Source organism: Notolepis coatsorum, assembly GCF_963971535.1.
Source record: "Notolepis coatsorum genome assembly, chromosome: 3".
Lineage (NCBI taxonomy): Eukaryota > Metazoa > Chordata > Actinopteri > Aulopiformes > Paralepididae > Notolepis > Notolepis coatsorum.
The window spans coordinates 167,904,139-167,920,728 of NC_140167.1; the positions used below are offsets into that span (position 1 = coordinate 167,904,139).

Consider the following 16,590-nt stretch of genomic DNA (forward strand, 5'->3'; position numbering starts at 1 on the left):
TAATGTCCGGTGAAAATAATTCCCTGAGTCTAAGCACAATTTGATTATTTGAATTGTATTAAAATAGGCTAAAATTAAATAGCCTATGCGATGAACGAAACGATCATTACATTTGTTTCCTCGTTGCTTCTAATAATGACAACGACGTCGTCAGCGAGAGCTTAGTGCTGGGTGTGCGAACTTTTGTGAAGCTGCAGAGCCAGAGCACTATCAGCACAATGCAGTATTCCAGCAGTACTCCAATTCAGCCATTTTCAGCCAATGTTGGGTGGGGGGCGCTGCTGTGCGGTTCCCAGAAAAGAGCCAATAACACTGAATCAGCTGCTCTGCAGCGCCATACTCTTTGCAAATAAGTCGTTGCGAGGTGGAGAGAGTCCTCACGCAAACCACGATAATGTTGCCGTCTCTCTGCTTTCTCAGTTCTTCGCTTGATATAATTAATACAAATGTCCAATATAACGGAATTCGTTAGCTCATAAAAATGTGATTATAACAGACTGCTGTTTAGTGTCGGACCGACTGCCCACATACTGCCCAGTAAAGGGGTGATAGCATGCGGGTTAAGTGATCATTATATGATTTTCTGTACCCGCAAAAAGCTAAAACAGAAGGCCGGCTGTCACAAAACAGTCACATCTAGAGACCTCAAAACTTACTCTAGAGAGGCCTTTAACCTAGAACTGGGGAGCTTGGACTGGTCAGATGAGCTCAGTGGTACACAGGTTGAAGAAACATGGCTTGGATTCAAAACCAAATTCACAGCAATACTCAACAACATAGCACCGATAAGAACCACCAGGGTTAAAAATCGCGCTGAGGCATGGATGCACACTGAAATACTGGCCGCTATGAAAACCAGAGACAAAAAATGCTCTGAACTTCATAAAAGTCAGACAAAGCTTTCCAAAAGCTCAAACAGTGAACTCCAAGCCCACGTGGTTGAACTAAAAATCCAAAGAAACAGACTAAGAAATGACGTAAACACCATGATCAGAACCGCAAAAAGAAATTTCATCAACGACAAAACTGAGGAAAACAAAAACAAACCCTGCGAACTTTGGAAATTACTCAATAATCAACTAGGCTGCAGTAAAAAACTTAAAACCAGATTCTCAAACATAAACATAAAGACGGACAACACGCTCATCACAGACAAGCTGGATGTAGCCAATTACTTAAACATCTTCTTCACAAACATAGCCACAACACTGGTAAACAAACTACCCTCCCACTCAGGGCATTATGGGGTAGAACACATAGTAGCATACTACAAAAACCTAGGGGTCCACAAAGACGACTTCAAACTTGAAATGGTAACAACCGATGAGGTACTCAAAAAATTGAGCGCCCTCCAACCTAACAAGGCCACTGGCCATGACAACATCCCCTCCAAATTCCTCAGAGACGCAGCAGCCGCCATCACCCCAGTCATCACACACATAATAAACCTCTCTATAAGACAGGGGCACGTCCCCAAGGACTTCAAAATTGCGAGAGTGACCCCTCTACACAAAAAGGGCAGCAAATTAGACCCAGGCAACTACCGCCCTGTTTCTATTCTTACCTCCATCTCGAAAGTCATGGAGAAAATAGTCTACGAACAGGTCGAAAAGTACCTGGCGGAAAAAAACCTAATCTACGAATTCCAATCTGGCTTCAGAACGTCCCACTCCACTGACACATGCCTCCTCTATTTGAACGACCACATCAAACAAGAGGTGGACGCTGGCAAATACTGCGGCATGGTCATGCTGGACCTACAAAAGGCCTTCGACACTGTCAATCACTCCATTCTAATGGACAAGCTAAAAGCAATTGGTTTTGATAGCCTATCAGTGAGCTGGATGCAATCCTACCTGGAGGGGAGAGAACAGATGGTAGAGGTAAACGGTACTCTATCCCCCCCCCTCACAGTGAGCTGTGGTGTTCCACAAGGAAGCATACTAGGACCGCTACTCTTCCTAATTTATGCAAATGACATGTCGTCAGCCTGTGACTGCAACTTGTTCCTGTTTGCGGACGACTCAGCCCTGCTGGTCTCTGACAAGAACAAATTGCAGGTTGAAAAAACCCTCAGCACGGAACTAGGCAAAATCTGCATATGGCTCGCTGATAACAAACTATCATTACACATGGGCAAAACAGAGTCCATTCTCTTCGGTTCAAATAACAAACTCAGCAAGACCGACGGCTTCTCAGTTACAGTGGGTGACAATATTGTCACAAGGAAAGACGAAATTACCTACCTGGGTTCCATCCTAGAGGCAAATCTTTCCTGTGACAAAATGGCATCCAATGTAATAAAAAAAGTCAACCAACGAACTAGATTCTTGTACCGGATCTCCTCTCTGGTAAACAAGAATACCCTGAAGACTCTGGCAGGAGCACTCATTCAAGGGTACTATGACTATGCGTGCACCTCATGGTACCAAAGCACCTCAAAGGCGCTTAAAACAAAATTACAAACATCACAAAACAAACTGGTCAGACTACTACTTGACCTGAACCCCAGAACCCACCTCACCCCTGCCCACTTTGCCAACCTAGGATGGCTTAGAGTAGACGACAGAGTACAGCAACTTGCAATGGGCCTGGTCTACAAGATACACTATACGACCGGGGTGCCCATGTACATGTCAAAATACTTCCCAAAGGTCAGTGAATACCACAACCACTACACCAGAGGAAGCTCAACAAATCATGTTAAACCCAGATTCGGCTCAAACAAGGGACTAAACACGTTTCGCAATTATGCCACAACAATGTGGAACGCCCTACCCAAAGCTGTAAAGGAATGTGAATCCCTGCCCACATTCAAAACCGCCCTTAAAGAGCACCTACGGGAGGCTGCAATTCGAAACTGGCCACCGTAAATGCCCAAAACCCCCACCACCTCCTAATAGACAGTCTCCTCCCCACCGCATGTATATATTCCCTCCCCGCCGTATGTATATTCCCCTCCCACCCACCCACCCCCTCCTAATGTACAGTCCCCTCCCCATCATATGTATATACTCTGTCAGGATCTAGGGGTAACAGTACTGTATATTTGAATACCGCCTATGTCACAAATGTATCAGTACTAAATACCTATATGTCCCTATGCCATAAATGTCATGTATGTTGTGTATGTCATAAATGTCTATATGAATTGAAAATGGGGGACCCTGATGGAAACAAGACAAACGTCTTTCTCAGGTCTGCATCCCCTTAACAATTGTATGTATTGAGCCGTACTGTATTGTACCCATTCTGCAATCTGTTAAATAAAGTTTTCATTCATTCATTCATTCATACGCGGTCTATTTTATTTCAAGTCAGCAGCAGCACGGAGTATCGAGGGACTTATTTTATTTGGAATATATTAATGACTGTATACGTGAAGTTGAACATTATGATATGTGTGACGTGTCTGATACAACGAGGTGAAGCGATGTCGACTCGAGATTCATTTGGGGGTGCGTGTGACAGAGCTGCTGCAGCGGGAGCCTGCGGGGCGGGAGCTTGATGCTGGTAGCGTATCGCACTAACTTGAGAGGCGAGAGATAGTAATTTGATTCTGCAAATCAATTTCTCATTCTTCGCTTGATGTAATTAATAGGGATGTCCGATATTATCGGCCGACCGATATTATCGGCCGATATCGGCAGTAAAATGTGATATCGGAAAATATCGGTATCGGGATTTTTTTTTTTTTTTTACATTTATTTAACCTTTATTTACCCAGGCAAGCAAGTAAGAACCAATTCTTATTTTATTTATTGTCAAAAGTATGCATGTTGGTTTAATTCAACAACAAGAGATATGTAATGTTAATTTTTACTTTTTTAATTATCATATTTTGCACAGATAATGCTTACATTTAGAAAGCCTTTTGAATGCATCCAGTGAAATTATTAATTACCTGAAATTATTCCGTTTTTTTGGGGGGAAACCCTGCATATATCGGTATCGGTTGATATCGGTATCGGTATCGGTATCGAAATTAAGAGTTGGACAATATCGGAATATCGGTATCGGTAAAAAAGCCAATATCGAGCATCCCTAGTAATTAATACACATGTCCAATTATAACGGAATTCGTTAGCTCATAAAAATGTGATTATAATAGACTGCTGTTTAAAACTCTGACCGGAATATCTCGAATATGTCCGGTGATAGAAATCTTGCAGGACACCCAGACCGGCACGAATATGTTCTAACGGAAACGACTCCTTTCCATTTCATTTTATTTACATTTTGTATCCCCTTTCCCTGTTACCATTCGAGAGGCCCTTTGTCCTCTCGCCAGGCCGTCATTTTAAATAAGAAGTTGTTCTAATTGACCTGTCTGGTTAAATAAAGATTACAAAAATAAATAATAATAAAAAAGAAATCCAGTGGGTCGATTGGGGGAGGAATGTTGCAACCGATTATGTTAGTGACAATTCTCGAAGTCAACTTCCTGTCTGTTATTGCTACGCAACTGCAGCGTGGGGGGAAACTGCCCCGCCTGGTACATTGTGTACACTATTTAGTGGAGAAGCGGATAGTTAAAGCGGCAAATTAAATCAAGCAGACTTTTCTTCAGTCCTTCACAATGCCAAAGAGCTGCTGTGTTACGCGTTATACTAATGACAAAAACAGAAATCCAAATCGGAAGTTGTATACCATCACAGAGGAAAAAGTGGCTGGTGGCTAACGTTCGGCTAACTCGCTCTGATGTTGTGGTCGTGGTAATCAGGGGGAGTTTCTTTGACTCATATCTCGCCTTTAGAATCACCAGAAAGGCTTTCGAAATAGTGAAATGCCATGTTGGCCTCAATATTTTCAAAACAAATCGTATGAAAATGTTATGAAATGAACAAGAATGTGATAAAACATGTAATAAAAACGGAGCTCAATGCATGGATTTGATGGTAGAAATCCGTATGGTCCCCCTATACCAAGATGGCGGCGGTCTCGTGACATCAGAGTGTCTTCGAGAATACGCTCCGGTTTTAAAACGGCATCGTTAAAACAACTGCGACAATATTAACAAAACAATGGCCCTATTATTACTAATTATATATTTGAATTGCAAACAACACTACGTTTGTAAAGAGCCTTCGGTTTGCAAAACCAAGGATGCAAACAGCGGGATCTTGTTCCATAGACGTGCGGTTCACGTGTGACGCTCGTTCACCAACCAAGCAGTTTCAGTGTCAACTATAAACACCGGACTAAAGCGACTATAGGACCGCGGGCAGTGCCGGGCACGGTATCCAGCCGGTAATAAATATATGACGGTGAACTGTTTCTTACTTACCTTGTCTATGCCCGTCGACATTTAGTGTCCCATCTCTCCAGTCTTCATGTCACAGCGATTGGAAGGACACTCTCGCTCTGCAGGACAGGTGTTTTTTGCGTCACGTACTTCAGTCACGTTTTACCTGTAGGCTACGGCTACCTGTCTGGTATGGTTGGTTGACATCTCAAAACACCTCATTCAGCAGTTTATGGGGGACTGCACGTCTTAAGTAAACGTAGGCTACCTAGTCCTGCACGGTTAAATGCGCTGTAAGTGGTATTTTCTTGTAAGTGTTAATTATCTCTACATTCCAACATTTATCACTGATATAGAGTGTCTTCTGTCTGGTCAGTAACATGGGTCTCCCAGTCCCTCCACTCTGCAGTAAACACAAAATACATTTCCTGGTATCCTGCTCTCACTTCAATCCAATCAGGAGAGAGAACCCTAGATAAAAAAAATTTAATTAAAAATAACTTCTTTCAAGAAATATTGCCAAGCCTTGATTTGCTTACTACACATTTATTTTACTTGTCTAATTTGCTTAACATTTGTTTTTATTTCTTATTTTTGTCAGACCATTGTTGCAGTTTTGCAGAATTCTCTCTCTTGGTTGGATACAGTGGGAACATGATACAGACATTTATTTTGTGTTTACTGCAGAGCAGGACTGGGAGACCCATATGTTACTGACCAGACACACATCGATGACTATCTGAATGTAGAGCTATTATTTTAACATGTAGACCACTTAAAGAAAGAAATACCACTTTTACAGCACCTTTAAAGAATTGGAAATGAATAGATTGATTGATTGATTGATTGATTGATTGATTGATTGATTGAAAATTGTATTAACAGATTGCAGAATGGGTACAATACAATACAGTACAGCTCAATACACACAACCAGACCAGAGAAAGACTTTCGTCTTGTTTACATCAGGGTCCCCCATTTTCAATTCATCATAACATAAATGACATACATGACAATATGACATACAGGTAGACAGTACTGTTGCATCTAGACATTTATGACATACCAGATCTACAAATATACAGTACTGTTTATGAGTACAAAAAAGAGTCTAGAGTAGACGAACCACACATTATGAACAAATGCAGCCGAGAAATTATTGTCAGTATAACTTTAATGAGGGCAACTTTGAAGACAACACCTTTATTCATAACAACGTTGCTTGACAAGAAAATAAGTCCAACTGCAGACCCTGCATATCAGTGCATGTCCACACATAGCTCAATCAACACAAAACAGGCTCATGTCAGATACGCCCACAGATCTACTGAAGTGAGGAACAGCAAGTACCACTAGGTCAGACCAATTGACCTGCATATCCAGGAGATAGATAAGTGGATTTTCTGGATAAACGTTACAAACTCAATAATTCATTCTAATAATTTATGGAATTGCTGACTGACTCGTCCGCCCACACCGACGTTAGATTAGATTCTATGTACACTGTTGCTGGGACGACCAGAGGAGGGAAGACGAGGACAATATGGACTCCGCGCGGGAGGCTCTTCCTGCAGAGAAACCAAGAACCAATTAGACTGTTTATTTCTTGTTTAACCCTTTCACTACCAACCACACTATCAAATGGTTAACCCTTTTACTGTGACAATACAGAAGGTTAACCCTTTCACCGCCACACGACAAAGGGTTAACCCTTTCACAACCACACTACAGAAGGTTAACCCTTTCACTACCACACTACAGAAGGTTAACCCTTTCACTACCAGTGTGGTAGTGAAAGGTTAACCCCCTGTAGTGTGGTAGTGAAAGGGATAATGTGCTTTTGAAGAATTTGATTTCAAAATGAGATATCAGTACAGAAGACACCTGTGACACCAAATACATACATCAAAATGCTGATAAACGCTGATATGATGACATGCATCAGACCGGCAATTATACACCTCCATATATAACCCATATAACTCTGTATGATAGCATGTACGACAGAAACATGATTCTTAGAACTGGCATTGTGGCAAAGTTACGCATGAGAGACTGAGATACAGTAGCATTGACTCTCTAAAAAAATGATATTGCTGTATATAGCCTACCGTGTATATAGTTGTAGTATTAATATGTACAGTGATACATGTATAAAGACACTATGGTATTGGTAGTAAGTCATACTGGCTAGCAGCGTAACTAGTAAGAGTAGGTAGGGGATATGTACAGATATAGTATCTACAGATATGTAAAAAGGGTTATATGCAGGTATGTACATACAGATGTGGATAGCTATATATATGGTAAGAATAAATAAATAAATACACATATATATATATATATATATATATATATATATATATATATATATATATATATATATATATATATATATATATATATATATATATATGTGTATTTATTTATTCTTACCATATATATAGCTATCCACATCTGTATGTACATACCTGCATATAACCCTTTTTACATATCTGTAGATACTATATCTGTACATATCCCCTACCTACTCTTACTAGTTACGCTGCTAGCAAGTATGACTTACTACCAATACCATAGTGTCTTTATACATGTATCACTGTACATATTAATACTACAACTCAGTATATACATCTGATTAGCACTATTACTCAGTAGTACTCATTTATATATTGTATATCCAGTTTAATCACCTGTACATTGTATATTACTATTGCACTTTACTGTTACATTTGCACTCTGGTTGGATGCCAAACTTCTTTTAGTTGTACTGCACTTCTGCTGTATGATGATGACAATACATTTTAATATAATCTAAGCTAATGTGCAGTTGAATGTCTCTTACAGTAGATAGGAGAGTGTAATGTAATCTAATGTGCAGTTGAATGTCTCTTACAGTAGATAGGAGAGTGGATTGAGTTTCACAAGGATTAAGGCCCTCCGGTCTGCGTCTCTCCTGCCATGCCAGCGACCCCAGCAGGAAGTGCAGTCACCCCTCCCTGCAGCACGGTGCCTCTGTCCCCGTCCAACTTCCCGTTGTCACTCTCCTGCTCGACAGAACAGAAAAAGGACACAGGGCATGCGGTCAGTCGAGACTCTGGACCGAACGCTCCACTCAAACATGCAGAGAGGCGAGCAGAAAGAAGATAACGCCCGCTTCAGGTTTTGTGAAAATGTGTATAAAACTGTTGGAGAGTGCAGAGAGTCCTTCAACAGGATAGACGGAGGGGTTTGGATCAGAGCTTGTCTTTGTGATTCAAGTCTGTCTGCTTGTTCTCGTTTTTGTGCTTTGTGTTGGCCGTGCTGCTGCAGCCTGGGCTTCTGTCACTAACATTATAGTCGTAAAAGAAAATTTGTTTATGCGAATATTGTTTTGGAAATATCAAATATATTTCCCTACACTGTGTAGTGTATTGAGAGGGGACCCTATTAACTGTTACACCGCTGAACGGCATGCTGGGTACTGGTAGCTAGCTAGCCAGGTAGCATAACAGTATGTTAACAACTGGGAGAACAGAAAAGAAAGATGTAGAAAGAGAGACTGGAGATGTTACATGGTAGCAACGTTTTGTACGTTTGCCATGTTGTTTCACTAAATTCACACATTTCAAGCATCAGTGATTTAACATTCAGAATGAATGCTTTACGCTTCGCCTGCTCCGCTAGCGTTAGCTGTTAGCAATGACAGCGGCCACCTAGCTCGCTTGTTGGATTATCTCACGTTCGCTATTAACACTTTGAATGCCAGCCACGCTTTTTGTCGTTAGTTCATGCCGACCTTTGAGTGACCGCCAACGCTATATAGCGTTTGTCATATTTTTTTTGATTGGCGATTTGAATTCATATTTCATCAATCGAGCCTCAGGTTCATAGCTGTCAACATTGGGATTTGAAAAAACTGGAGATTTCGCCCCGCCCCCTCCCAATGTAGTCTCCTCCCCCTCGTATGTATATATTTTCTGTTAGGATGTTTGTTGACAGCTGCTCTCTGCTGAGCTGCCTCATCGCTGCCATCTGCTGGTCAAAACCTGTATGTACCCAAGGACTGGGTGAACTACTAATTGCTACATTAAATTAATCAGATACCTGGTTGAAAGTGAAATGCTGTGTACATCCCTGCATTAAATGAATGGAAGTGTCAGTGTTTCTGTAGAGGAGATGGAACGCCTGCTCTTGTCGGCACTGCACAGCCGTGGAATCGCAAGGCCATAGATTTAGAATAGATAGAAAGGGCACATTGTGGTGTATCATAATTAATTTGTTGAATAAAATAGTATTTTTATAACGTTGACACAAATTAAGGAATATTTACACTAAGTTCTCTTTTACCTCTTATTTAATTCATTCATTAATTTAATTGTAGGTACTGTTTATATTGTACATAGTCCTGTGTGTTGTATATTGTGTCCTATGTTACTTTTGTGTTTATTGTCTCTTTCTATATACACCGTGGGAAAGGGGGCATGTAATTGAATCTGTCTGTATGTCTTGCACAAATTGGAAAATGACAAAGTTGACTTTGACTTTTAACATGTGTCTATAGTGTCAGACACTAATTGTAATAAAAACCGATACTGCTGTAATAAAAAGTGAAATGTATCAACTTTAAACATACACTAAATGTTAATGTTAGAAATGTTAATTTCCATTATTTCCACCATGTGCAACATTTCCTAAGAACAGCAATGTCCATTCTATCAACTCCAAATCTGTGCTATGAGCTCAATTCTCCCGGTGCATGCAGAAGTAGAATTGCTGTCTTGTTTTGGATGAATGAGTAGAAATGAAAAACGGAAATCTTGTTTTATTAAAGTAGTTTTGACATGTGATATAGATAAAGATATTGTTTCATTGTGTATTGATTAACTTTACATTTGCGCTTCATTACTTTACAAAAGTTATACTGGCACATGGGTCTAATACAGCAATGGATTATGGGAAAATGCAAAGTTAAAGCAGTGCCAATGTAGGACTGACTTTACATTAAACGAATGACAATAATATAGTATAAAGTAGGGTATTATTCGGACTAAAGAATGGTGTTGTCTCACCCTACTCGCATGTTGAGGGAGAGCACCATACATTATACACTGAGAAACAGTGTATAACACGTTAGTGCCAACCGCCAATAAACATTAGAAGAAGAAGAAGAAGAATGTTTGTTTCCGCGTTCGAGTTTTGCGCTCTGATTGGTAGGGATGGGAATCGAAAACGTTCCTAATTGGCCGATGCCTGGAACCGTGTGGCTACCGTGACTTTCGATTCCCTTATCGCTGCCAGGTTTTTCCTACAGTTGCGCAATAACGTTAGCGTTAGCATGTAGCCATGGCAGACTCTATTTGATTCATTAAGGGCTCGAAATTGCCTGGGTTTTGGTAATATGCTCCCGAAATGCTCCCGCTGTTTGGCTACTTCTATGTGCAGTGAAAACTACTTGAATGCTTTAGAACCTAGTCATTGATTTAGTTCAGGGTGAGCAAAAATTAGCCGCGGAGCTAACGCTAGCTAACGTGAGCTAACGCTACTTAATCAAGCTCTCAGAGAGAGATAAACAGCTGACAGCGGATAGTACAGGTACAAATACAATAAAACAGCGGGTGGGGGCTGTTGTGTAAACCTTGTACTCTTTAGTTCACATATAATAAGAGACATAGTGTTTGTTTACTAGTCTGTACTCTGTAAGACAGGAAGTACCGTGGTGCAACATACAAATGTGTCCGTGTAGCAACACAAGCCAATACCTTACAGGACAGGGGCCCAGGGAGGGAGCTCTGTGTGTGTGTGTGTGTGTGTGTGTGTGTGTGTGTGTGTGTGTGTGTGTGAGACAGAAGTCAGAGGAATAACGACCAATTATTATTATGTTATTCAATAGATTAAATTAGTTTAAGAATAAAAAAATAAATACATTTTAAGAGAATCTCAAATACATTATTTTATTTAAGTGTAGGCTATAGTTAATGTTTTATTTTTTACAGTTTTTGTATTTTTCTGACATGGTAAATGGCTGCTTTTTTATATAGCGCTTTTATCCAAAGCGCTTTACAATTTGTTTCTTACATTTTACCCAATCACTCACACATTCACACAACGAATCGGGAGCAGTTAGGGGTTAAGTGTCTTGCTCAAGGACACATCGACATGCTGCCCGGGAGGAGCGGGAATCAAACCGGGAACCTCCGGATTGCCAGACGACTGCTCTACCTCCCGAGCCACTGTCGCCCCTGACATGGGGACTCAACAATAAATGACAATCAGAAATGTCAAGTTGCATGTTGTTATTCTAACCAGCTTAGTTCTGTTGCATTTCCAATTTATTTATTTAAATTATAAATTGAGCAGGTATCGATAAGGGAATCGATAAAGAATCGAATCGATAAGCAGAATCGATAATGGAATCGTATCGATAAAATCCTATCAATTCCCATCCCTACTGATTGGCCAGGTCATGTGACATGTGCGCCAATCGTGGGACAGCAAGTTCTGCGCCTATTTCCGGGTCTAACAGCCTGCAAACTACCTGGCGTTCTATCGCCATGCTCTAAGACAAACTCTAACCTTAACCAACTTCGAAAGAGTGCCTAAGCTTAACCGTCGAAAGAAGGGCAGGCGTTCTATCGCCATGCTCTAAGAGAAACTCTAACCTTAACCAACTTCGAAAGAGCGCCTAAGCTTAACCAGTGTAGAAACTTGCGGTCCCACGATTGGCGCACATGTCACATGACCAGAAACGCGCGGGCAATCAGAGACGCGGAAACAAACATCTGTTGTCGAAAGTATTCAGGCCTCCGGGAACAACCCCACTTTGCCCGACAGTTTGTCGGCAACAGTCTTCTGAGCTGACTTCCTGTGCTAACATTCTAATTTACACTGCTGCCACCTGTCGTCACGGAGGGGAATTGCTGCCATTTTGTATAAAAAAAAAACTGGAAAAATACGGGAATATATTTGACCAGGAGGACGGCGGGAGAGAAAGTTGAAATACGGGAGAATCCCGGGAAAAACGGGAGGGTTGACACGTTTGCTCAGGTTAGTGCTGCAGACTCTCTGAGCTCAATTGGGAAGATATCGCCCCATATCGTCGCTCCCTGTGGTACTGCACCCCATTACCTTACACCAGGGGTCTCAAACTCGCGGCCCGCGGGCCAATTGCGGCCCGAGGGATGATATTTTGCGGCCCCCTACTTGACATCAAAGTTTAGTGTTAATGCGGCCCTCGCACAACTGTTTGCAGAGTCGTTGCGCGAGAGTTGGAAGTTTTATTTATTTTATCACTTGTAGGCTACCATAGCGCAGGCTCATGACAGCAACGTTATGTTAGTGACTTGCTTGAAACATGATTCCGGAGTGATATCAAGTAAAGTGGAAGGCAAATGCATCCTCGCTATCTCCTCTGACTGCGAGCAGTGCTCTGCATGTCCGGCTGCACTGCCACACTGTCTGTCTGTGTCTGTGTACGGGTCTGGTCCAATCACATTCAGCATCCCATCAGCGTTTTCCCCTCTCACCCACAGTCTGCAAATCAGATGCAGAGTAGGGGAGTATGGCGGGTCTTCACGGAATGCAAGTCGTCTCTCTCTTTCAGTCAGAGCAGAGTTGACAGCGCATCTACAGTAAACTCGCTCCCAGTTTTATCTCCATGAGATAAATGTAGCTACTAGCCTAGTTTCACCAGCAGGCAGCCAGCAGAAAAATATGGCATTTTCAAAGATGGTCAGTAAAAGTCGAGCTGAAGTCGATAGCTTTGCTGTATGGTGCAAGGAGAACAACCTGCTTTTAAACATCTCTAAGACAAAGGAAATTATAGTTGACTTCCGGCGCGGGGAGGCAGTCCACCCTCCTCTGTACATAAACGGCCAGCAGGTGGAGAGGGTAAACAGTTTTAAATTCCTCTGCATCACCATATGTGATAATTTAAAATGGGAAGTTAACACCAGCCTCATAATTAGCAAAGCCCACCAGAGGCTCCACTCCCTGCGCCAGCTTAAAAAGTTTGGTGTGTCCAGGGAGGCGATGCTCAGCTTTTACAGAGCCACTGTGGAGTGTCCTTACCTTCTCAATGACTGTGTGGTACGGAAACACCACCGTCCATGATAGGGGACATTTAGAAAGAACTGTACGCACAGCGTCAAAAATCATCGGCTGTGAGCTCCCCTCTGTGGCCTCCATTTATGCCACACAAATCAGGCGGAAAGGGGAGAAGGTGATCAGGGACCCTTCTCACCCTGCTTACGACCTCTTGAAACCCCCTTCCCTCTGGCAGAAGACTCCAAAGTCTCAGGTGCAGGACATCCCGTTTTAAAAACAGTACATATCCCGAGGCTGTCCGTCACCTGAACTCAAGTACAAATGTTCAGGCACTTTGCACAACAAGGGCTAGCACCAGCCGACATGCACTTTAAGGCAATATGCACTTTAAACTGGAACACTGAGCAATTTATTTTAGGTACTGTTGCATTTTTTTTTTATTGTTTGTGTAAAACTTTTATTGTGGGGATTGTATTGCGCATGTATTCTTGTGTTTTTTATTGTATGTTTTTATAATGTCTGTACTGTATGTGGCACCAAGACAAATCCCAATCAACCATGGTTGAAATGGCAATAAAGTTTTATATTCTTTTTTTTTTAAACTTTATTTTTTAGTGTTTATCGCTTTTCTGGTCAAGCATGACCGACAGTTGTAGGGTGAAACGGGAGAGAGAGCAGGGGGAGACATTCGGCAAATGACGGCGAGTCCGGGAATCGAACTCGGAGTCAACCAGATCCGTGACGCAGCACGGAGTCCCGCGACGCAGCGCGGTAACATGGTGTGCTACTGGAGCACCCAAGTTTTATATTCTATTCTAAAAGAAAAGTCGACTGCAATTCAAAGGTGAATGGACTGAAAAATATGCATTCATCCTGAGTCCAAGCACCAAACCAATGTGACTATATGCCAAGAAACGGTAGCTCTTGTGAAGGGTGGCAATTTGAAAATAATGTATGACTGAGTGATGGAGACCATGTTTGAAGGCAAACAAAAGCAAATCCCCCTCAGATCGCACAGCAACCAGAATAACTAAAATACTGGCTGGTGATTTGATTAAACAGCTTTGTGATAGAATAAAAAAAATGTACAGTGCATTTCCATAGCTGTGGATGAGTCCACTGACACCACTGAGAAGCCTATGTTCTGAAGAACCATTCATGTTCTGAAATGTTATTGCTAAAGATTGAGAAGATTGGATCAGTTGTACTTTTTTTTTGAATACTTGAAACCCTTTTTTTGTGGAATATTTGATGCAGCCCAGCCTCACCCAGACTCTACCTCCAGTGGCCCCCAGGTAAATTGAGTTTGAGACCCCTGCCTTAGACTGACGAAGGGGGGGGGGGGGTCAGTTTCCTCATTTTACTTTTCCATCAAGGCCAACTGAACAATCCATTGTGCTCGCCGGCCCGGAAAACACATGGATTATGTATTTACAGTACCCAACACTGTAATCAATAAGCGTGATCGATATTTGGAATGGCGATCAGGAATTGGAATAATCTTTTTGGATAACATCTGATCTAAGGTAAGGAATCTATTTTACCAGTCTTGGGATAATCAGAGCTGTTTTCACCTATATCAGCGTTTGCCCTATGTGTGTGTGTGGCTGTGAGCGATCAGGAAATGAGATAATCGATATTTCAGCCCGCTTCTATAGCGTGCATAAGTACACATACTATAGAATAGATAATCTAGCATTTATTTGAAAACGATTCATAAATAGGCCGAAAAATTACAACGTTTTTGTGTATTCCAGAATATTCCAGTAAATGCCTTTTATCACGGAATCTTTATATTTTCCTTGAAAACGAGGGCTTTTCAAAATGCTATAAAACGGAAATGAAGCGATTAAAAAACAATAAGTTTTGACAATGTTGACTGCAAACAAGTCATTGATAAACGACGGGCAGATTAGACACATAGCCATAATTTAAGACAGAGATTATGTGTTCACAACGCTATCATTGAAGTGGGTGCTGGCTAGGGCTGCAACCAGGGAGCGAAATTAACTTTTTGACTCACCGGCCAGTGGCGGGTAGATGGGAAGAATCTACCCGCCAAGCATATTTCTTACCTGCCAACTTTCTTTTGATTAAAAAATAATAATAATTATTTTATATAATTTCTTTTTTAATAAAATATATATATTATATAATCATACTTGTAGTTGTATTATCTGCGAGACATCGCCACCTCGCTGTCTGCAAACAGCTCCATTGTCTGTGTGTATACTCAAGTGGCCTCCAGCTCCAGCAAGGATTCTCCGGCGCTGCAGCTGGACCCTAAACTCTACATTCAGCATGCAAAAGGATTCTCCTGCGCTACAGCTGGACCCTATTCAGCAGCCCTCATGCGATGTAAGCCAGGGACTCGAATACGCATGTTGTAGGACATTGATGTCAGGAGCTATCTGTAGCTACTGCTGGATGGCGTTGGGACAACGTCTCAGTGAACTATTTAGTTTACTGCGACATTTCGTAGTGACTAGTGAGCTACCTAGCCAACGGAGGTATTATGCACTGGACTATAGCTGGAGGATTTGTTGATATCGGGAGCTATCAGTAGCTAGCCGGCTGGATAACGTTACACAATGCCTCATGTATTAAACTAAGTGAATAGTTGACTGGGTCATTTTGTAACGGTAGCTAATGTTATCTCACGAAGGTCCCACCGACTAGACTAACGTCACGGTGACTGTCGGAGGCAATAGCCTCTGTTTACATGCAGCATACAGAAACAGGTGCGGGAGAGGCAGGAACAGCAGTGCGCTGCGTGTCTGTGCTGAGACAGCGAGTGAGAACTCCGCTAAAGAATTGGATCATGATTTTCGGTTTTCACATGACAATTTGATTGCCCGCCACATGGCGGGCAGACCTCTCAGTGGGAGGCGCCAAACGTAAAAACTGAGCGCCAATGGCGGGTGGCAGGCTTTAGTTTCTCCCCCTGGCTGGAACGATTAGTCGACATAATCGACGACGTCGATTATAAAAAATCGTCGACGAGAAATTGTTGCGTCGATTAGTCATAAAAAAAAATACTTTATTTAATTTTTTTTTTGTGCACTACCTATCTTTGTGAGAGTGGCTTCTCAGGGTTCCAGACAACATCATAACATGATGATCCCATAGCAAACGTTGGACATTGAAAACATTGTTCCCCTGCAGGAGATGATGATCAGACTAGACACACAATACATTACACACGCACTCCTCTCACTCACACACAGCGATCAGAGTAAGACACACACATACACACTCCTCTCACTCACACACAGTGATCAGAGTAAGACACACACACATACACACTCCTCTCACTCACA

General features: G+C 41.8%; 1 protein-coding gene across 3 annotated transcripts in view; it reads right to left on the reverse strand.

The window, feature by feature from the left end:
- Window positions 1-6,417: 6,417 nt before the first annotated feature.
- The window catches only part of cobll1b (cordon-bleu WH2 repeat protein-like 1b), a 265,209-nt gene continuing 255,036 nt past the window's right edge, over window positions 6,418-16,590 (reverse strand). For all 3 annotated transcript variants that reach the window (XM_084309730.1, XM_084309732.1, XM_084309731.1), the window contains 2 exons: window positions 8,142-8,292; window positions 6,418-6,813 (listed from right to left, as the gene is read on the reverse strand). In XM_084309730.1, the coding sequence (XP_084165856.1) occupies window positions 8,176-8,292 (117 nt within the window). In that variant the 3' untranslated portion in view covers window positions 6,418-6,813; window positions 8,142-8,175. The remainder of the gene's footprint in view (window positions 6,814-8,141; window positions 8,293-16,590) is intronic.